General features: G+C 45.5%; 1 protein-coding gene across 5 annotated transcripts in view; it reads right to left on the bottom strand.

The window, feature by feature from the left end:
* LOC119951276 (TRAF-type zinc finger domain-containing protein 1-like) overlaps nt 1–22678 on the bottom strand; it is a 64078-nt gene that overhangs the window by 40113 nt on the left and 1287 nt on the right. For all 5 annotated transcript variants that reach the window (XM_038774674.1, XM_038774594.1, XM_038774444.1 and 2 more), the window contains exons 2-3: nt 15769–15831; nt 7357–7492 (exon numbers count right to left, since the gene is read on the bottom strand). In XM_038774674.1, coding sequence (XP_038630602.1) covers nt 7357–7492; nt 15769–15812 — 180 coding nt within the window. In that variant the 5' untranslated portion in view covers nt 15813–15831. The remainder of the gene's footprint in view (nt 1–7356; nt 7493–15768; nt 15832–22678) is intronic.

Below are 22678 nucleotides of genomic sequence, written 5' to 3'. Positions count from 1 at the left end.
CGACCAGAACTGCACGCAATACCCCAAATGCGGCCGCACCAGAGTTTTGTACAACTGCAACATGACCTCATGGTTCAGAAACTCAATTACTCTACCAATAAAAGCTAATACACCGTACGCCTTCTTAACAACCCTCTCCACCTGGGTGGCAACTTTTAGGGATCTATGGACATGGACACAGATCTCTCTGCTCGTCCACATTACCAAGAATCTTACCATTAGCCCAGTACTCTGTCTTTCTGTTATTCCTTCCAAAATGAATCGCCTCACACTTTTCGGCATTAAACTCCATTTGCCACCTGTCAGCCCAGCTCTGCAGCTTATCTATGTCCCTCTGTAACTTGTTGAGTTCCAACATTCCGTTTTTTAATCATACGGTCCCATGGTGCCAAAAACTGCTGCCATTTTACTATGGGAAGGCTTGCGTTAGTGCAAATATGCCATAAAAGTTTTTTTTCCAGCATTGCTTCGCTTTCCTTCCCTTTAAACCCGGTAACCCAGAGGTCAGCGTGTTCCTTTCTGAGTTTTGTAAGTGGTGTTGCAAAACTCCCCTAGCTCTAAACTTGTTGGGTATTTGTTACTTGCTGCTCACAGTAGAGGGAACACTGTTCCAGAACTTGGTGGGGAGAGCACATGACAAGCTTCTCTTGATGCTATTTTCACCAAAATCTTTGTTTAAACTTTTGTTTGCTTGGATAGTTGCTACTATTATTTGACACCCCTCCATTGTCTGCTTTGGTGTAGTGATGGTTATTTAGCTTCTTAATCCTTTTTGGATATCTGCTCACGGATCAACAGTTTTTAAAACATTTTCTTCCTCTCCGCGAGTCTTCAGTTTGGCTCCGACCTCCTCATCGCCAGTTTTTTGTGTGGGGTGTTTTTAAAGCAGACATTTTCAAACTCAGGGTCACGACATGTGGGCGAGACACAGGCTGGTGTTGGGAGGATTGCGGAGCGATCAGTCGCGGTGTCCCCGATTGTGGGAACAAGTGCCCACTGGCTGCGACTGGCTGTCAGAATACCGACTGTCTGCATGTGGGGCCCCTTTAGTTGAATATAACAGTGTGCAGGCCCCCCGGAGCCCACCGGGGCACACCGCCTCCTCTGGACGTCAGTGTGTTGTCCCAGGAGTAGATTTTTAAAATCCGATGGAATCGTCCCTTCCAGAATTGGTGGCAGAGAGCAGGTCATGTGCCCTGGCATGAAATTCCGAGAGACTTCTCCATTTTGTAGCTACCAGCAAGCAAGCAACAGCACTGTGTGGAGAGCTGAAGATGGATCGTTTTGGAATAAGGAAGAGACGCACACAGGCCAGGATCTCACAACTGAATTTGCTGGAGAGCGCTTTCGGGAGAGTCCACAGCTGAACAAAAGCATTGCTGGTGTGAGTTCCAAGACCTCTGATAAACAACACATAACAGAAATGTAACATTGAATGACAAAGCAAGTGAGATCGTGAGGACCAAGCAGGCTCACCTGTCGCATTAAAGATGAGTGAAAATGGTGGATTGAGATATTTGGGCGGCGTGAGCCCGAAGGATAGGCAGTTGGTGTAAATGAAAAAAGTTTGAAAAACACTTTTAAAGGATAGGCTTGCAGACCACTCGGTTAAAAACAAGAGCTTTATTGGAACGGTATTTTCTCAACAGGCTGCTACACTAGACTGTTAGCCCACCCAAACTGCCGATGATGTCATCAGTATGTCACGTGATTGAACTCTTAAACTGACCTTGTTCCAACTAGGAACAAACGTGAATACACAACATGGATGAATATTGAACTTGTGCTTTTAAATAACTGAATAAAATGTCACCTATTTACAGACAAAGTCCGACTAAATATTACTGCTTGCTTTTACTGTTGTTCACCTTTTAATACGTATTGGAGTTAATTTATTTGTGTAAAATGTTGTATGTTCTCGCGCACAACTGATGCAAATGAAAATGAATGCTTATAATTCGACATTGCTGTAACAATATTTCTGCCTTTCTGGTGCAGTTGGATTTGGATCTAACACTGTATTAAGAGTAGCGTGTTTGAAGAAGTGTTAATTTTTGTTTTAAAACAAAATTTTATTTTGCCACCATAATGTCATATGCACTGCAGTCATTCAACTAATTTCAAAGACCTTGGTTCTCCATGTCTTTTCACCACCTTCCTACTCACCTCCCAACAAAGTGTGAATGTAAGGAATTGTAACATACTATATTTGTGGCAGAAATGTTATTAACAACCCTGGCCAAATTATTAGGCCGGCATGCCTCTGGGTCACTTATAAAGACCGCCAGCTCTATTTTGACTCCCCGGAAGAGGCCTGGGCCTTTGTACAGGCAGAGAAGCTGGACTCGAGCTCAGGATTGAGGGGGGGTTGGATGCTGATGTATATTGTCCGGAGGCTCAGTTCTCCCTTGTACTTTTCTGTTGGTTTTTTTATGTCGGTTCCTTTCTTTCTGGTGGAACGCTGGGGAGATGTTTTGTAGGCCCATTGGGGCGCGCGCCTTTTTCTTTCCTGCGTTTTGGGTTAGGGGGCGGAGTTTAAGTTGGAAGCGCGGGCTTTTTCCCGCGCTGGAGTCAGAATGGGAGGGGCCTGTACCGGTGGGGGCTTACACCGGGCCGGGGAGGGGGGGTTAACCGGGTTGCTGCTGGAAGGGCCGTAGGGGAACAGATGGTGCTGGGGAGGGGGGTGGGTGGGGGCGGGGGGGGGGGGGGGGGGGGGGGGGGGGGGTCGTCGAGATGGGGATCTGCCACCATGGGGAACGAGCCGTGTGGCTTTTGCGGGCACATGGTAGGCCGAGGGAGAGTTATGGCTGACCGGCGGAGAGGGAGGGGGAAAATAGCCCCCCGATTCGACTGGTCACATGGAATGTGAGGGGGCTGAATGGGCCGGTTAAGCGGGCCCGGGTGGTTGCGCATTTGAAGGGGCTGGGGGCGGATGTGGCTATGCTCCAGGAAACGCACCTTAGGGTGGCGGATCAGGTAAGGCTGAGAAGGGGGTGGGTTGGGCAAGTGTTCCATTCGGGGTTGGATGCGAGGAACCGGGGGGGTGCCGATTTTGGTGGGGAACAGTGTGTCGTTTGTGGCGTCGAGTGTGGTAGCGGATAGCTGTGGCAGATACGTTATGGTGAGCGGTCGACTACAAGGGGAGCGGGTGGTGCTGGTTAATGTGTACGCCCCAAATTGGGACGATGCAGGCTTCATGCGGCGCATGCTGGGCTGGATTCCAGATCTTGAGGCAGGGACTTGATAATGGGAGGAGATTTTAATACAGTGGTGGACCCAGCACTGGATCGTTCTAGGTCCAGGACCGGTAAGAAGCCAGCGGCGGCCACAGTGCTGAGGGGGTTCATGGACCAGATGGGGGGGGTGGACCCTTGGAGGTTTATGAGGCCGGGGGGGTAGGGAGTTCTCGTTCTTCTCCCATGTCCATAAGGCTTACTCCCGGATTTACTTTTTTGTCCTCAGCAGGGCGCTGATTTCAATTATTTTTTTCCAATTAAGCATGGCCAATCCACCTAGCCTGCACATTTTTGGGTGTGGGGGCGAAACCCACGCAAACACGGGGAGAATGTGCAAACTCCACACGGACAGTGACCCAGAGTCAGGATCGAACCTGGGACCTCAGCGTCGTGAGGCAGCAGGGCTAACCCACTGCGCCACTGTGCTGCCCTGGTGATAGCCATATCTGACCACGCTCCGCATTGGGTGGACCTGGAACTGAGGGAGGGGAAGGACCAACGCCCGCTGTGGAGGTTAGAGGTGGGGCTGCTGTCGGACGAGGAGGTATGTGGGCGGGTCCAGAGGTGTATAGTGGGGTATTTGGAAACTAATGACAATGGGAGGTGCAGGTGAGGGGGTGGTCTGGGAGGCGCTGAAGGCGGTGGTTGGGGGGGGGGGGGGGGGGGGGGGGGGACTGATTTCTATTAGGGCACACAGGGAGAGGGGGAGAAAAGGGAGAGGGAGAGGCTGGTGGAAGAAATGGTAAGGGTGGACAGGAGGTACGCGGAGGTCCCGGAAGAAGAGCTTTTGAGGAAGCTTTTGAGACTTTGTAGTCTCCAAGCGGAGTTCGATATATTGACCATCAGGAAAGCGGAGGCGCAGTGGAGGAGGGTTTAAGGGGCGGTATACGAGTACGGGGAGAAGGCAAGTCGGATGCTGGCCCACCAGCTCCGGAAGCGGGAGGCGGCAAGGGAGATAGGGGGAGTTAGGGACGGAGGAGGGAATCTGGTGCGGAGTGCAAGGGGCATTAACGGAGTGTTCAGGACCTTCTATGAGGAGTTATACCGGTCAGTGCTCCCTGGGGAGGAGGGTGGGATGGACCGCTTTTTGGACAAGCTGGAGTTCCCGAGAGTAGGGGAGGAGCGGACGGAGGGTCTGGGGGTGCCAGTCGAGCTGGAGGAGCTGGCCAATGCGATGGGAAGTATGCAGTCAGGGAAGGCACCGGGGCCTGATGGGTTCCCTGTGGAATTTTATAAGAGGTTTTCAGACCTGTTGGGCCCGCTGTTAGTGAGGACCTTGAATGAGGCAAGGGAGGGGGGGCCATGCCCCCGACCATGTCCAGGGCATTAATTTCATTGATTTTGAAGCGAGATAAGGACCCCCTCTGGTGTGGGTCTTACAGGCCGATCTCACTCCTCAATGTGGACGCGAAACTGTTGGCCAAGATACTGGCCAGAAGGGTGGAGGAGGTGGTCCCGCAGGTTATTCACGAGGATCAAACGGGCTTTGTGAAGGGGAGGCAGTTGAACATCAATGTGCAGCAGCTTCTCAACGTCATAATGATGCCGGCGGTGGACGGAGAGGCAGAGATAGTGGCATCGATGGATGCGGAGAAAGCCTTTGACAGGGTGGAGTGGAGCTACCTGTGGGAAGTATTGAGGAGGTTTGGGTTTGGTGAGGGATTTATTAGGTGGGTGAGACTGTAGTGTAGTGCTCCGGTGGCGATCGTGGTGACGAACGGGAGGGGGTCGGAGGACTTTCGGTTGTACCGGGGGACGAGGCAGGGGTGCCCCTTGTCTCCCCTGCTCTTCGCGTTGGTGTTCGAGCCCCTGGCCAGGACCAGGAGAAAGAGATAGGGGGGCTCCCGCTGAAAAGGGCAGAGAGGAGCTTCAGATATCTGGGGTTCCAGATAGCCAGGAGCTAGGGGGCCCTGCATAGGTTAAACTTTACAAGGCTGGTGGAGCAGATGGAGGAGGAGTTCAGGAGGTGGGATGTGTTGCCACTCTCCCTAGCGGGCAGGGTCCAGTCGGTTAAGATGACGGTGCTCCCGAGGTTTTCTGTTCCTCTTCCAGTGTTTACCCATCATGATCCCGAAGGCTTTCTTTAGGAGGGTCAGCAGCAGTATTACGGGGCTTGTGTCGGCGCAGACGACCCCGAGGGTGAGGAGGGTATTTCTGGAACGAGGTAGGGAAGTGGGTGGATTGGCGCTGCCCAACCTGTGTGGGTATTACTAGGCTGCGAATGTGGCAATGATTCGGAGGTGGGTGATGGAGGGGGAGAGAGCCACATGGAAGAGGATGGAGGCGGCGTCCTGTGTGGGCACGAGCTTAGAGGCGCTGGTGACGGCGCCATTGCCGCTCCCCCCGGCAAGGTACTCTACGAGTCCGGTAGTGGAGGAGTTGGAGGGAAAGTGGGGTCTCCCCCCAGGGAATACCTTCAGGTATATGCAGTTTAGAGCGTTTGTTAGGCGGCAGGTGGCGGAGTTTCCGCTATTGCCGCCAAGGGGGGTTCAGGATAGGGTGCTCTCGGGGACGTGGTCGGCGAGGGCAGGATCTCGGCAATTTATCAGGTGATGCAGGAGGAGGCGGCCTCGGTGGAAGAGCTGAAAGCGAAGTGGGAGGAGGAGCTGGGAGAGGAGATAGATGAGGGGACGGGGCGGACGCCCTAGGAAGGGTGAATTCCTCCTCCTCTTGCGCACGGCAGGGACAGGTGTGGCAGATGTTCAGGGAGCCCAGCGAATCACACCCACATGTTTTGGGCGTGTCCCGCGTTGGAGGGCTTTTGGAAAGGGTGGCGGGGACCTTGTCAAAGGTGGTTGGCTCCAGGGTGGAACCGGGCTGGGGGCTCACTATTTTTGGGGTAGCATCGGAGCCGGGAGTGCAGGAGGCGAAAGAGGCCGGCATTCTGGCCTTTGTGTCCCTAGTAGCCCGGCGCAGGATTCTTTTACAGTGGAGGGACGCGAAGCCCCGAGCCCGAAACCTTGGATCAGTGACGTGGCTGGGTTCATTAAACTGGAGAGGGTCAAGTTTGCCCTGAGGGGGTTGGTGCAGGGGTTCTTCCTAGCGGAGTGTTAGAGGGTGGTTAACTTTCAGCAGCAACCCTATTTCTTTTTCTTGTTAATTTATTGTTTTTGTATTTGGAGGGGGGGTTACTGTTTTTCTTTGTTGATAAAATTTGTTGTTGAAAATTTGAATAAGAATTATTTTTTTAAAAAAGAAATAGGAGTAGATCAGACAGCTCGTTGAGCTTGTTCCGCTGTTCAATATAATGGCTGAGCTTCACCCTCAACATCCACTTTCCTACCCACTCCCCACATCCCTGGGATTCCCTGAGACCCCAAAAATCTGTGTACCCTAGCCTTAATGATATTCACTTCAGGGTAGACAGTTTCAAATATACATAACACTTGAGTAAAAAACAAAAATCCTCTTAGCTCAATCCTAAATGATTGGCTTCTTATCCTGAGACTGTGTTCCTGTGCTCTAGATTCTCCAGCCAGGGGAAACACCCTCCACTTTACCTTATCAAGCCTCTTCAGAGTACTGCATGGTTCAATGAGATCACCCTTCTCTTTCTTGTAAACTCCAGAGAATATAGGCCTGACTTACCCAGCCTCACATAATCGCAAACCCTCTAATTCCAGAGACTAATCTAATGAACCTTCACTGTACCGACTCCAATTCATCCGTCCTTAAGTTTGGGACCAAAAATGCACACGGTTTCTGACGTATCGTCTCAAAAGTCTTGACAATTGTAGCATGGACTCAATCCCCTTAAGGCAAATGGCATGTTGGCCTTCATTGCAAATAACTTGCTGCGCTGCCTGAATGTGAACGGTGTTCCTTTTACAAGTGCACTCAAGTCCCTCTGTTCATCAACATTCACAATGTTCACTCCTTTTTGTCAATCTGCTTTTCTAGTCTTACAACAAACTTAATCATAGTGGTAGCCTACCAGCACACTTGTCTGTTTCACAAAGAAAGCTTTTCAAGACAAATAAGAACATCCAGTACCTATAGAACCATCTATCAGCACAAGTCAGTGACTGCATAGATGAGAAACAAATTGGTCTAGAGAGAAACTGCACACAAAGAAACAGTCTAAATATATACCATTAGGCTACCATTCTACTGATCTTACCAGTGCATGTTCTGTTTCAAAGTGTTCCTCCATCTCAGATTTAGGGAAGGGCTCTTGACAATACCGGCAAAGATCAATGTTTCTTCTACAGTGGATTTCATGAATGGTGAAGTTAGTTGCAGGAATGTCACGTTTGCTGAAGGTGAACCAGAGAACATACTAATTAGAAAGCTAGCAATTAGAAAGACAGCATCTGCTCCTCCTGCATACTTAAATTGGAAGGTGAAGGCACACAACTTTCAACAAAGCAGTAAGGCTATTTTAGAAATAATAAACCCATCCCAAATGATGTAATTGACAAAGACACCATTCATTTTAATTCAAAGAAATAGAGTGCAGATGATCCTATGTTTGACTTCCTCTTAGCCAAAATAAGAACTTGGATACTATTTGCTTCAGCCTATCCTCTCAGATAGTAGAGCATAAACAGCAAATAGTCCAATCTACTGTAAAGTATCCACATGCTGTTGTCAAGGAACAGGCACCTTGCAACGCCTACCTGCAAGTCAAAGTGGTCATTCTGCATATGACCCCATAGTTCTCCATCATAGTGGTCATTCTGCATATGACCCCCATGGTTACTCCATCACAGATCATTACAACCCAGTTCAACTCTGTGCTTATGCAGATTTTTTTCAAACAGGGATTGCTCGATAGCAACAGATCCCAGCCAGGTGTGATTATTCCAATTGTGTGCAAAGAACAGAAAACTATATTCAATTTCGACACCACCTGGTGGTGAAACATCCTGTCTTGGTTCATAAATGAAGGTACCAGAGGGCAGCACAGCCACAAAACTATGTCCAACACAAGAGACTGACAGAGGGAAAATTTGCAAAGAGAAACAAAACACTGTCTTCGTTAGGATGCAACAATGCACCGATATTCTATGATTCACCTGAGGAAGGGGCAGTGCTCCGAAAGCTAGTGTTTGAAACAAACATGTTGGACTTTAACCTGGTGTTGTAAAACTTCTTACTGTGCTCAACCCAGTCCAACACCGGCATCTCCACATCACCGATATTCTATGACCTGTCTTTTAAAATTCCCCTTTTTGCTGCTCCTTTGTTCTGTAAACCTCAAGTGACTTTCAGTTGCTAAATAAAGGAGTCACTGCTGCATAGCCGAATGTTCACTAACCCAGCCAATCTAACTGTTCCACACGTGTTGTTAACACCCAACCTGAATCTGCAGCAAATCCAAGTGAAATGGGACATCATTTTACTTTCATTTCAATTAAAGGTTCACAAGTCCAGAGACTTTGTTTGAAAATTCTATCCACCAGACCCCTATGGACTTACAAGATAAATTAGTATTTTAAAAGGGGAACCCCATATGGAATAGCTCAAATAGGCTACAAAACATTTCTAGTTTCAAACAGTTACAACACCATAGTTAAGAAAGGAGAAAAAAACTAACTAGATTAGATTTCAATCAAATTGTTATAAATAAATTTAGAGTACCCAATTCTTTTTTTCCCCCCCAATTAAGGGGCAATTTAGTGTGACAAGTTCACCTACACTGCACATTATTTTGGGCTGTGGGGGTGAGACCCACACAGAGACAGGGAGAATGTGTAAACTCCATATGGACAGTGACCCGATGCCGGGATCGAACCCGGGCCCTTGGCGCCATGAGGCAGCAGTGCTGCCCTTGATTTCAATCAACTTTTAACAGAACTGAAAATTATATGAGCAAAAGAGATTCCAGTGGTAAGCGACCATCCATGATGGTTCTGGTATAGGAAAATGCTCTCAATTTAACGTATCCCATATTTTCTAAATACCGACATATGGTTAATCCCGACAAGGGTTTCCCTACTCTTGTAATGCCAACTGTAACTATTTTATTAACATTTAATTTTGATTTAATTTTTATTATGTAGAAATTTTGTTTCATAACTAAATCAAAGGGCAGCATGGTGGTGCAGTGGTTAGCACTGCTGCCAATGGTGCCGAGGACCTGGGATCAATCCCGGTCCCTTGTCCGCGTGGAGTTTGCACATTCTCCCCGTGTCTGCGTGGGTTTCACCCCCACAATCTAAAGTTTAGGTTAGGTGGATGGGCCACACTAAATTGCCCCTTAATTGGGAAAAAAAATAATTGGGTACTCTAATTTATTTTTAAAATATATAATTAAATCAAGAGCAAACAAATAATTTAACAAATAAGGAATGCTAGAGAGAATTTAAAATAATCAAGGGAGGGGAGGGCACAGGGAGACTATTTACATTCAGGCAACCTCTGCAGCTTGGGAAGGCAGGCTAAAGCCCGCATCCAATTTTCTGTGAAAACCACATGGATTTACGTAAAACAAAATGTGGAGGAATGTTTTAAACAAGAAAAAAACCCATTAAACATGAAAAAATATGATACAATACGCTTTTACTTCCCCCCCCCCCCGAATTACACAGGTTTTAGGATTAACACTGGATGTGGTCAAATACACGCACTCCACTCTGAACCTAAATTAGCGTCTGTGGATTTCTCATAATCCTCCCAGATGATTATCAGAGTTTCTAAACTCCACTCCCAAAAACACACTTTCGTCTTCTCTCGTAATTATGCTTTCGCTTAGTAGCTTATTCCAAAATCCAGGCCAGCTTTTCCAAATAACACATTTAAAACAAAGCTTGCGCTCCACTCCAGAATTTTACACTACCCCATTTTAGGTTTTCTTTGCCTTAACTGTATTTACACAACTGAAATCCAGCCACCAATTTCCATAGTTAAACCTGCGTTCCACAGTCTGTAGTAAAAACTGAAAATCGGTTCAGATATCTTTCTGACATCTCAGCCCTCTTCTCAGCTCTGTCTTTACTGAACAGTTCTCTGTTCTAGTGCCTTTAACCTCCAACTTCTTGGAAACCTCTCTTCATTTCTCAAGTTTCCTTAACTAGCTACTCTTCACATGTCTGCACTGGTTTTCTTAACTATTATTCAATGGTATGGCTTTTCTTCTAGCAAAGCTGAGTTTTATGTTCCCTCTCTAGCCTTCTAAACCAATTGCGTCTCAGAGCTGTGAAAGGTGCCTTCTCTCTCGCTATCTATTTTCAAGTGCAATCAAGTTAGCTAACTAAAACTTAAAAGTTTCTGTATTTTACAAAGGACGAGCTGTGAAGCAATGTCCATTGGCCTCTTTATCCTCCATACAGAGCGTCACGGTGGCACAGTAGTTAGCACTGCTGCCTACGGCGCTGAGGAGCTGGGTTCTATTCCGACCCCGGGTCACTGTCCGTGTGAAGTTTGCGCATTCTCCCAGTGTCTGCGTGGGTTTCACCCCCACAACCCAAAGATGTGCAGGGTAGGTGGATTGACCACACTAAATTGTCCCTTAATTGAACAAAAAAGAATTGGGTACTCTAAATTTATAAAGAAAAACAAAATTATCTTCAACATTGTAGCCCTCATTAAGCATAATAGAAACACAATTGAAACTTAACTAACACATACAAACACCTACCATCATGAATCGAACTGTAGGTTTTACCCTTCCAGGCACAGAAATATTAAATTAAACATATCCATAACCATACCTTATTTCTAATGTTTACCAATACAAATATTTGTATTGCATTACATTAATTTGTATTACAAGGCAGCACGGTAGCATTGTGGATAGCATAATTGCTTCACAGCTCCAGGATCCTAGGTTCGATTCCGGCTTGGGTCACTGTCTGTGCGGAGTCTGCACATCCTCCCCGTGTGTGCGTGTGTTTCCTCCGGGTGATCCGCTTTCCTCCCACAGTCCAAAGATGCACAGGTTAGGTGGATTGGCCACGATAAATTGCCCATAGTGTCCAAAAAATTGTCTTTAGTCTCCAAAATTGCCCTTAGTGTTGGGTGAGGTTATTGGGTTATGGAGATAGGGAGGAGGTGTTGACCTTGGGTAGGGTGCTCTTTCCAAGAGCCATTGCAGACTCGATGGGCTGAATGGCCTCCTTCTGCACTGTAAATTCTATGGTAACTTTAAAAAAATATATAAATCCCTTAAAACTACCTTTGTTTTCCTAACACAATTTCATAATTTTTTCTGTTGATCTTTTTTTTTTCTATCTTGTTAAGTTGAGCATTGAAGTTGGGTGGGAGGGGTTGCCAAAGCTCGATAAATGCTGATAATTAATCTGGGGCATTTACACAAACTTCCACTTTAACTGGATAATCTTAAATACCCATTGGTCTCAGCAACAACCAAAGTTGTTCTTTTCTTTCTCGAATGAGGTCAGCCACATTAATAGAAACATTATAAACTAGGAGCAGGAGTAGACCTTTTGAGCCTGCGCCACCATTCAGTATGATCAGGGCTAACCCTCCATCTAATGCCATATTCCTGCTTTCTCCCCATATCTCTTGATGCCATTAAATCAATAAAAACCTTTTTCCTGAATACATTTAGTACCTTGACCTCCACAACCTTGTGGTAGAGAATTCCACAGCTTCAATCCGCTCAGTGAAGAAATTGTTCCTCTTTCCAGTCCTAAATGGTCTACCTCTTATCCTGAAGCTGGGTCCTCTGGTTCTAGATTCCAAAATCCTTTCTGCACCTTGTCCAGCCCAGTTAGAATTTTATACATTTCAATCAGATCTCCTCTTATCCTTCCAAATTTCAGCAAATACAGGCCCAGTTGAATCAATCTCTCCGCATAAGACAGTCCTGCCAACCTACGTATCAGCTTAGTGAGCCTCCACTGCGTTCTATTACAAGCATATTCTTTCTTAGGGAGGGAGGCCAAAACTCCATGCAGTACTCCAGGTGTGGTCTGAACATACAGTGCAGAAGACCATTCGGCCCATCGAGTCTGCACCAATCCACTTAAGCCCTCACTGCCACCCTATCTCCGTAACCCAATAACCCCTCATAACCTTTTGGACACGAAGGGCAATTTATCATGGCCAATCCACCTAACCTGCACGTCTTTGAGAGTCACTGAGAATTGCTTTTACCTCATCTCAGAGATTTTCATAGAATTTACAGTGCAGAAGGAGGCCATTCGGCCCATAGTTTCTCCACCGGCCCTTGGAAAGAGCATGCTGCTTAAGCCCACACCTCCACCCGTAACCCCTCCTAACTTTTTTGGACACTAAGGGTAATTTAGCATGGCCAATCCACCTAACCTGCATATCTTTGGACTGTGGGAGGAAACCGGAGCACCCGGAGGAAACCCACGCAGACACGGGGAGAACGTGCAGACTCTGCACAGAGGGGAATCGAACCTGGGACCCTGGCGCTGTGAAGCAACAGTGCTAATCACTTGTGCTACTGTGCTGCCCAGGGTCTCACCAAGACCCTGTAACTGTAGTAAGACATTTCCACTTCTGAACTCAAATCCTCTTGCAATGAAGGCCAATATACATGGAAGATAGGAGCAGCAGGACTTTTGGCTCTTCAAGCCTGCTTCGCCATTTATCACATCCAACTCAATAGCCTAATCCTGCTTTCTCCCCATAGTCTTTGATCCCATTCTCCCCAAGTGCTATATCTAGCCCCCTCTTGATTATATTCAATGTTTTAGCATCAACTACTTCCTGTGGTAATGAATTCCACAGGCTCACCACTCTTTGGGCGAAATGGTTCTGTCCGAAATGGTTTACCCCAAATCCTCAGACTGTGATCCCTGGTTCTGGACACACCCATCATTGATAACATCGTCCCTACCATTTACCTTTTCTGATTGCTTGCTGCACCTGCCTCTCCACTTTCATTGAGTAGTGTACAAGGACACCCTTGTACATCCCTTTTGTACATCCACACTTTTCAATATATCACCATTTAAATAATACTCTTCCTTCCTGATTTTCACACCATATTGTAACTTCACATTTAACCACATTGCATTGCATCTGCCATGTGTTTGCCCACTCACTCAACTTGTCTAAATCACCTTGAAGCCACCTTGCATCCTCCTCATAATTCCACCCAGTTTTGTGTCATCAGCAAACTAGTAATGGAGAAGTGATAAAAATAAGAGATCACCCAAAACATTCCAAAGAACTCAAACCCCCACCAGGTTTCATTATTAATGATAATAAATATCTTCTGATGAACATATATTCAGAAGCATCAATTGGTCCCATTCTTTGTGCAAGCATCTTCCTTTTGCAGAAGCTTGCCCTCAATGCCTTGTCTCCGAGTGTATGACAGCAGAACCTGTCGTAATCACACTCTTTGTGATCCGAAGTGACTGCGACATTTGCGTGAATATTTCTTCATTATTTCCTGAGGAGGGTGGTCTTACCACTGAATATGGCACAATTTGATTTGAATGATTACGCTGCTTTATTCCACAGTAAAATTAACATATAGAGCAATCAATAGCTCTGATAGTTTTTTTTTTATAAATTTAGTGTACCCAATCATTTTTCCAATTAAGGGGCAATTTAGCGTGGCCAATCCACCTAGCTTGCACGTTTTTGGGTTGTGGGGGCGAAACCCACGCAGACACGGGGAGAACGTGCAAACTCCACACGGACAGTGACCCAGAGCCGGGATCGAACCTGGGACCTCGGCGCCGTGAGGCGGTTGTGCTAACCACTAGGCCACCGTGCTGCCCTAATAGCTCCGATAGTTAATCCCAGCTTCATGAAATGTTTTGAAAATATTCAGTGGAGTGGCAGCACAGTGATGTAGTCGTTAGCACTGCTGCCTACAACGGTGACGACCCGGGTTCGATCCCGGCCCACTGTCGTGTTAATCCCAGCTTCATGAAATGTTTTGAAAATATTCAGTGGAACGGCAGCACAGTGACGTAGTGGTTAGCACTGCTGCCTACAGTGGTAAGGACCCGGGTTCGATCCCGGCCCACTGTCTGCGTGGATTTTACACATTCTCCCCGTGTCTGCATGGGTTTGACCCCCACAACCCAAAGGATGTGCAAATTAGGTTGATTGACCATTTTAAACTGCCCCTTATTTGGAAAAAAAAAAAATTGGGTACTTTAAATTTATTTTTAAAAAAGATTCAGTGGACTAATTTAAACAGAATAACTCCTACACTTTGTCCTTTAGCTCAAGTGAAAATTTCTTCATTTTGCAGCTTCCATCTTTTCAACTTTTTTTTTGCCGCATTTCACCACTTCCACAACTCTTCTTTTCATGGGGTTTTATGGAAACACGTCCACTCCACCATTCCTTTGGATGCCTCCATGGTCTGTGTTGACTAGCTTATTGCCTGACGTCCAGTGCTGCTTGCACCACAATTTCAGTTCACACCGAGAAGCCAAAAGTCATCACCTCCCCGCTATAAACTCAGGACCAATTTTATCCCCTGCTCAATCACGAGAAACATAGGAGCAACAGGAGGCCATTTGGTCGTACGACATTATGGGGACTAACTACAGAACAACTTGCATTTAATTTTTTTTTTACAAATTTAGAGTACCCTATTATTATTTTTTTCCAATTTTAGCATGGCCAATTCACCTAACTTGCACACCTTTGGGTTGTGGGGATGAAACCCACACAGATATGGGGAGAATGTGCAAACTCCACACGGATTCAAACCCAGGTCTTCAGCACCACAGTCCCAGTGCTAACCGCTGCGCACATGCAGCCGCACAACTTGCATTTATAAAGAATGAACATGCATTTTTTGTGGGACAATGGTCAGTACTTAAATAACCTCATGAATGGTTCGATACCAATTGCTCGAGAAACATTCCCATTTACAAAAAAAGTATATCAGGTCTTCTGCCTTATGCCCTTACATAGAAATGGAGCACGAGTAGGTCATTTTGCCCTTCCAGCCTGCTCCACCATTCAATAAGATCATGGCTGACCTGGTTGTTGTCGCAATTCCACCTTCCTGTCTGCCCCCCCCCCCCCCCCCATTACCCTCGACTCCCTTGTCTATCAAAAGTCTATCTAATTCAGCCTTGAATAAATTAAAAGACCCAGCCTCCATTACTTTCTGGGAAGAGAATCCCATACACTAACGCCCCAGAGAAAAAAAAATTCTGCTCATCTCTATCCTATTCTTAAACTATATTGAGTTCTAGTTCCCCACAAGATGAAATAACCTCTCAACATCCACCCACTTAAGATCTTATATGTTTCAATAAGATCACCTCTCAACTCCAATGGGTGTAGACCTAACCAACTTCCCTTCATCCAGGAATTAATCAAGTGAACCTTCTCTGAATGGCTTCCAAGCAATTATAACTTTTTCAAATTAGGAGACCACAACTATCCATGATACTCCAGGTGTTGTCTCAGAAGGCCCTATGCAGCTGCAGTAAAAAATGTCTTAAATATCTAATCCAACTCTGAGTTGCCTTCGGTTGGCATGACTAAGTCCTAAATTATTCCACAGGCTTCACCTAGAAACCAAGCTTGTAAACATAAGCATAAAAAAACTGCTTTTAAAGACATATTTCAGCAATTTGTTGAAGTAATAATGTCGAAGCTAGTGCCTTACCAGTTGGCACAGAGCCGAGTTTCCTCAACCTGATCTTCAGACATCTTTGCTCCTTTTCAAAACCTGCAAAACAAAACAGAACTTATTGAGTACTTTAAAAAGGTTTAGCTGCTAGGAAAGATCTGGGAAATTGCGAATTTTCCAACAAAAATAAAGCACACTGGTAAAAACAATTCAAGTCAATATCAAATGAATAGAGGGCAGAGTAAATGACTGTTCTTTTAGATCAGGCTTTGATTTCTTTAGCTCGCCCTTCACCTCTAGCACTATTTCCCAATCAAAGGACTGGCCCAGTCTTCCAACAATTTACATCTTAAGCCAGAGTTTAGGAAGCAACAGGTGAGGTTGACCCACCTTCACAGTGGGAAAATACCCAAGTTTTATTCATTATTTCCACTGACTAGGAAGTGACACCTTAAAGACTTGAACAGCTAGACTGAATAATGCATTTTAATTGCTCAATTATTTCACTCTTGGGGTGTCTCTACTACACAATCTCCCCTAGCAATTCAGGCTGGACTTCTTTTCCAAAGATAACACATCACTACTTCTAAGAAATAAATGAAAGCAGCGTCCTTGTTCTGATTTACTCCTACAGCTGGTGCCTTGGTGCCACTCGTTCCCTCCTCAAGTGCAGGAGATATAAAAACTTACAAGATAACAACAGGTACAAGTCTACCCCCATCAATCATGTGGCAAGCATCTTATTTCAACAAGCAACATGCCAAAGTCACCCAAACAAACTACCAAATGCAACAAGTGTCAAGTTTATTTAAAAACTCAGGATCCAGGCTTAAGTGTATGCAGAAACTCACAAAAGGTCGAATTTCTGTTTATCCGAAATGCCTTCACATGACAAGCAGCCAACTGCAGAATTTTCAGCTGGGGTCAACAATTCTACCAAACCAGCAGCTGGCTCTGGGTAGCAGCTGGTTACTTAAAAACGTTCGTACAGCTACTCTTCCAGCTAGCTGCAACTATGTTTGCTCGTCATTGACTACCACCCAATTACCTATATTACAGTAACAAAACATCGACATTAGTCACTTCTCACCAAAGAAACACTGGTGGAGCAGCTTCACCACAGTAACAATGTTATCATCTCCAAGTAATAAAAATGAGCTCAATTTACATAATCAGAAGTTCTACTTTCAGTTTCCTTTTCCTGGAAATTCAGGGCTGAGCACTCAGCGGGACTATCTGGCTTAATTCCAGGCAGACTGATCACACCCCTAAGCCCACAAATTTCCAAAAGTATCAAAAAGAACAAATACAAGCCATCCACTTTAATAATATTTAAAGCACTACCAAGAGCCAGGATTTCAGGGTTGTCAATATTTAAAAGGACTCACTCAATAAAGGATTGCGTTTAGCACACACGGTTTACAGTTTCGTATTACTCTATGCAAGTTTTCAAGGGAATAATTTTGCTATAGGATCTCGTTAATCCTGTGTGCAATAACACTTAGTTATCTAATTAAGGAAAAGCTTCTTCCATCTGAAAATGTTTATCAGTTCAAAAGGAACCACGAGACCGAAAAATGTTTCCACTCATTTTGCAACAGTGTCTTTGATAATCCAAGTTAAATATTATTATATCATTCATTGCACTTACCTCATGAAAGAAGTTAATTTTTTTTTTTTTAAAGTTTTTTTTTACATTTAGATTACCCAATTATTTTTTCCAATCAAGGGGCAATTTAGTGTGGCCAATCCACCTACTCTGCACATTTTTGGGTTGTGGGAGTGAAACCCACGCAGACACGGGGAGAATGTGCAAACTCCACACGGACAGTGACCCAGAGCCGGGATCGAACCTGGGACCTCAGCGCCGTGAGGCGGTTGTGCTAACCACTAGGCCACCATGCTGCCCATGAAAGAAGTTAATGGCCACATGCAGAGGAAAAGGGATGTCGCTGGTATAATGGATTTCACCTTACAGGCCCTTCACCTCCCATGGAGGAAGCCCTAATTATACATTGCTGTTCTGATGCAGGGTGAAGGACTCCCTAACGCAGGTGAATGCATTACACAAAACTGAACCATAGAAGCCATGTAGATCCCTTTTCATCTCAGGTTTGTGCTAAATTTGATATGGCAGGGAGGCACTGGAGTAAAAGGTTGTTCAATAAAACAAGTGAGCCAAATTTTCTTTTGTCTTTTCATTAAAGATGCTAGGGTGAAGTCGATTAAGCAAGAGTGCACCAATACATTGACCAAATGGGCTCACACACAAGCACGGTTAAGGTGCCACTGTCTGTAAAATAATTCATCATGAGGAATCATCACAGAATATCATCCTCAATATTCTTCTTCTCAATCAATGCTGCAAGTGCTGATTCATTTTGATGCATGGGGGGTTCTGCATAAAACAACAGAAACTAGGAGCAGAAACTATAAACTAGGAACAAGAGAAGTCATTCAGCCTTTTGTTTGATCCTGCTCCGCGATTCAATATGATCCTGAATGATCCTTTATCTCAAAACCATATTCCTTTCTCCTCATATTTTTGGATTCCGTCAAAATCTAAAAACAAAAATCTTTCTTGAATACATTCAGTGACTTTGCCTCCACAACCTTCCGAATTCCACAGGTTCACTAACTATTCTTTACGTGAAGAAATCTTTTCTCATTTCAGCCCTAAATGGTCTACCCCATATCCTGAGACTGGGTCCCCTAGTTCTAGATTACCCAACCAGGGAAAACATCCTCCCTGCATCTAGCTTAATAATAATCTGTATTAGTGTCACAAGTAGGCTTCCATTAACACTTATGAAACTACTGTGAAAATCCCCTATTTGCACACTCCGGCACCTTCTCGGGCACACTGGGGGAGAATTCAGAGAATGTCCAATTCACCTAACAGCACGTCTTTGGGACTTGTGGGAGGAAACCAGAACACCCAGAGGAAGCCAACGCAGTCACGGGGAGAGCGAGCAGACTCCGCACAGTCACCCAAGCCGGAATCAAACCCGGCCCCTGACGCTGTGAAGTAAGTGCCAACTCCAGCCTGGTTAGAATTTTAGACATTCAATCAGATTGCCTCTTAGTCTACAAAATTACAATGAATACAGGCTTAGTCAAACTAAACTCTCCTCATAGGACAGTCCCGCCAACCTCGGTATCAGCCTAGTGAACCTCCACTGCACTTATGGGAAGCATATCCTTTCTTAGGTAGGGAGCACAAACTGTACGCAACACTCCAGATGTGGTCTGACCAAGGCCCTGTATAACTGCAGTAAAAAAAAGTTCTGAACTCAAATCCTCTTGCAATGAAAGGCCAATGTCATTTACCTTTTTGATTGCTTGCTCCACCTGCCTCTCCACTTCCATTTACTGGTTTACAGGGACATCCAGATCCCTTTGTATATCCACACTTCCCAATATATCACCATTCAAATAATACTATAATAATAATAATTACTGTTTTGGATTGGATTTGTTTATTGTCACTCGTACGGAGGTACAGTAAAAAGTATTGTTCTCTGTACAGTTGAAATAGATTATTCTGTACATGAAAAGAAAATACACAGGGCAAACATAAAATATACAATGTACATACATAAACACAGGCATATGATGAAGCAAGCAGGAGTGTGCTGTGGTACTACTCAGTAGAGAAGGTGTGAAGAGATCAGTTCAGTCCATAAGAGACTCCATTCAGGAGTCTGGTAACAGCAGGGAAGATGTTTTTGAACCTGTTAGTGTGTATAAAAGTGCTCAGACTTTCGTATCGCCTGCCCGATGGAAGAAGTTGGAAGAGAGAATAACCCTGGTGGGAGTGATCTTTGAATATGCTGCCCGTTTTCCTGAGGCAGCGGGAGGTGTAGACAGAGTCAGGAGGTGGGCTCACATGATGGACTGGGCTGTGTTCATGACTCTTTGTAATTTCTTACGGTCTTGCAAGCATGCACAAGATGGTTCCGGAGCATAGCGACGCTCTGCGAGCTCTCCCTAACAAATCTTGTTTTTACTCATGTTACAATTGTTCTAATCCTCTAAAATTTAATTCTAAGACTAACATTATTACTAACTTCTGTCTTTTATCTTTTCTTGCAGGCTTGCATATCCTCCGAGGCCCATGGAGACCTTATGACCCGACCCGCCTGACCTCCACGACCTAGAAGGGGATGGGCCCAAACTGGAAGTGAAGCCCCGACGTGACCCGGTCTAACACCCGACGCCAGCTGCTGGAGCTCCCGAACCAGCCAGAGAACACTCACAAACAGATTCAAAAACAGCTTCTTCCCCGCCATTATCAGACCCCCAAAGAACCCTCTTATGGACTGACCTCATTAACACTACATCCTGTATGCTTCACCCGATGCCAGTGTTATGAAGTTACATTGTGCACCTTGTGTTGCCCTATTAAGTATTTTCTTTTATTTCCTTACATGTACTTAATGATCTGTTGAGCTGCTCGCAGAAAATTCACTGTACCTTGGTACACTTAACAATGAATAAAATCCAAATCTTGGGCCGAGCAGTTGCCATACCAGGCTGTGATGCAGCCAGATAGGATGCTTTCTATGGTGCATCTGTAAAAGTTGGAAAGAGTCAGTGTGGACATGCCAAATTTCCTGAGAAAGTATAGGCACTGTTGTGCTTTCTTGGTCGTAGCATCAATGTGGGTTCACCAGAACAGATTGTTGGTGACGTGCACACCTAGGAATATTAAGCTGTCAACCATCTCCACCTCGGCCCAGTTGATGCAGACAGGGGTGTGTACTTTGCTTTCTGAAGTTAATGACCGGCTTTTTAGTTTTGCTGACATTGAGGAAGAGTTTGTTGTCGTTACACGACTCCACAAGGTTCTCCATCTCCGTCCTGTATTCTGACTCATTATTCAAGACCCTGCCCACTACAGTCACGTCACCAACAACTTGTAGATGGAGTTGGGAGTCAAATTTTGCCACGCAGTCATGTGTGTATAGAGAGTATAGTAGGGGGCTAAGTACACAGCCTTCCAGGGCCAGATATTGAGGACTGTCATGGGGGAGGTGTTGTTCTTTAGCCTTACTGATTATGGTCTATGGGTCAGAAACTTGAGGATCCAGTTGCAGAGTGAGGAGCCAAGTCCTAGGTTTTGGAGCTTTTGATATGAGCTTGGCTGGGATTGTGGTGTTGAAGGCAGAACTATAGTCAATGAATAGGAGTCCTTGTTGTTGAGATGCTCCAGGGATGAGGGTAGGGCCAGGGAGAAGGAGTCTGTTGTGGACCTGTTCTGGAGGAATGCGAACTGTAGTGGATCCAGGCATTCTGAGAGCACGGAGCTGATATGACCAACCTCTCGAAGCACTTCATTACAATCGATGTCAAGGCCACCAGATGATAATCGTTGAGGCACGCTACCTGGTTCTTCTTTGGCACCGGTATGATGGTGGTCCTCTTGAGGCAGGTGGGGACCCAGAACAGAGTAGGGAGAAGTTGAAGATGTTCCCGAACACATCTACAAGCTGATCCGCGCAGGGGATCAGAGTGCACAACCAGGGACCCAGTCGGGACCCGTTGCCTTCCGAGGGTCCACTTTCAAGAAGGTCGATTTGTCTTCGGAAGCTGTGACGGTGGATATTGCAGTGGCCGGGGCTGCTGGAGCAGTTGACAGTGGTTTGATGGCTTCCTGCTCGAACAGAGCATAGAATGCATTAAGTTCATCAGGGAGGGGTGCGCTGCTGCCGGAGATTCTATTCTGCTTCACTTTGTAGCCCATTATGTTGTTTAAGCCTTGCCACAACCCACGAGCGTCTGTGATTCTTGCTTGATCTGATATTGTCAATGGTATGATGGTGGTCTTCTTGAAGCAGAACGGAGTAGGGAGAAGTTGAAGATGTTCCTGAACACATCTGCCAGCTGGTCCACGCAAGATCCAAGTCTCTTGGCATCCCTGCTGAATTTCCAGAGGTCGTACCTGGATTTCTTGTATAGATCAGGGTCGCCTGACTTGCAACGTCTCAGAACTGGCCTCCAGTAGGGAGTCAATCTTGCGATTAAGCCATGGTTTCCGGATGGGGAGCATATTTACTATTTTCTTTAGCATGCAGCCTTTTCCCCCACCATGGTATAGAACTTCACATTTAACTACATTGTACTGCATCTCCCACATGTTTGCCCACTCAGTCAACTTGTCTAAATCACTTTAAATCCTCTTTGCAGCCTCCTAAGCCTGCCCAATTTTGTGTCGCCAGCAAACTTGGAAATGTTACATTTAGTTCCCTCGTCCAAATCTTATTTAGTTTTTAAATTTAGAATACCCAATTTTGTTTCCCATTTAAGGGACAATTTAGCATGGCCAATCCACCTAACCTGCACTTTTTTTTGGGTTGTGGGGGAGAAACCCACACAAACACGTGGAGTATGTGCAAACTCCACATGGAGTGACCCAGGGCCAGGATTCGAACCTGGGACCTCAGTGCCATAGGCAGCAGTGCTAACCACTGTGCCACATGCCACCCTTGCCCAACTTAAATATGCTACTGTATCAACACCAATTCAAAGATCCAAGCAAATGTTCAGACAGAGAAAACTGGCTACATACAGAGATAAAATTGGGATTCAGAAAGGCGTATTCCCTACATGTTTTATAGTAGAAAAAAATCTAAATGGAAGAAACCAGAGAACAGTGACTGCCTCCCTGTTTAAGGGATTCTTCCCAAAGTCCATTGTTTCCAAAACAGGAAGCATTTACAGTTATAGCTGTGATATTATGTACACGCTGCTTGAAACCCATTCCTTCAAATCCACATTGCAAATATACTTCCTTTCTGTAGTTGCTGAAACGGGAGCCATGCAAATATCTGTGGGGGTCCAAACACTTCATAGACCTATTGTTCTTCCGAATAGGAGCATGGAATTTTCACAAAAGTACACAGTTTCTAATTAACTGTCAGAGAATTGTAACCTAAAGAGAGTC

Source organism: Scyliorhinus canicula, chromosome 1, assembly GCF_902713615.1.
Source record: "Scyliorhinus canicula chromosome 1, sScyCan1.1, whole genome shotgun sequence".
In the NCBI taxonomy this organism is placed as follows: Eukaryota; Metazoa; Chordata; class Chondrichthyes; order Carcharhiniformes; family Scyliorhinidae; genus Scyliorhinus; species Scyliorhinus canicula.
This window is presented reverse-complemented; position numbering and strand designations above follow the sequence as displayed.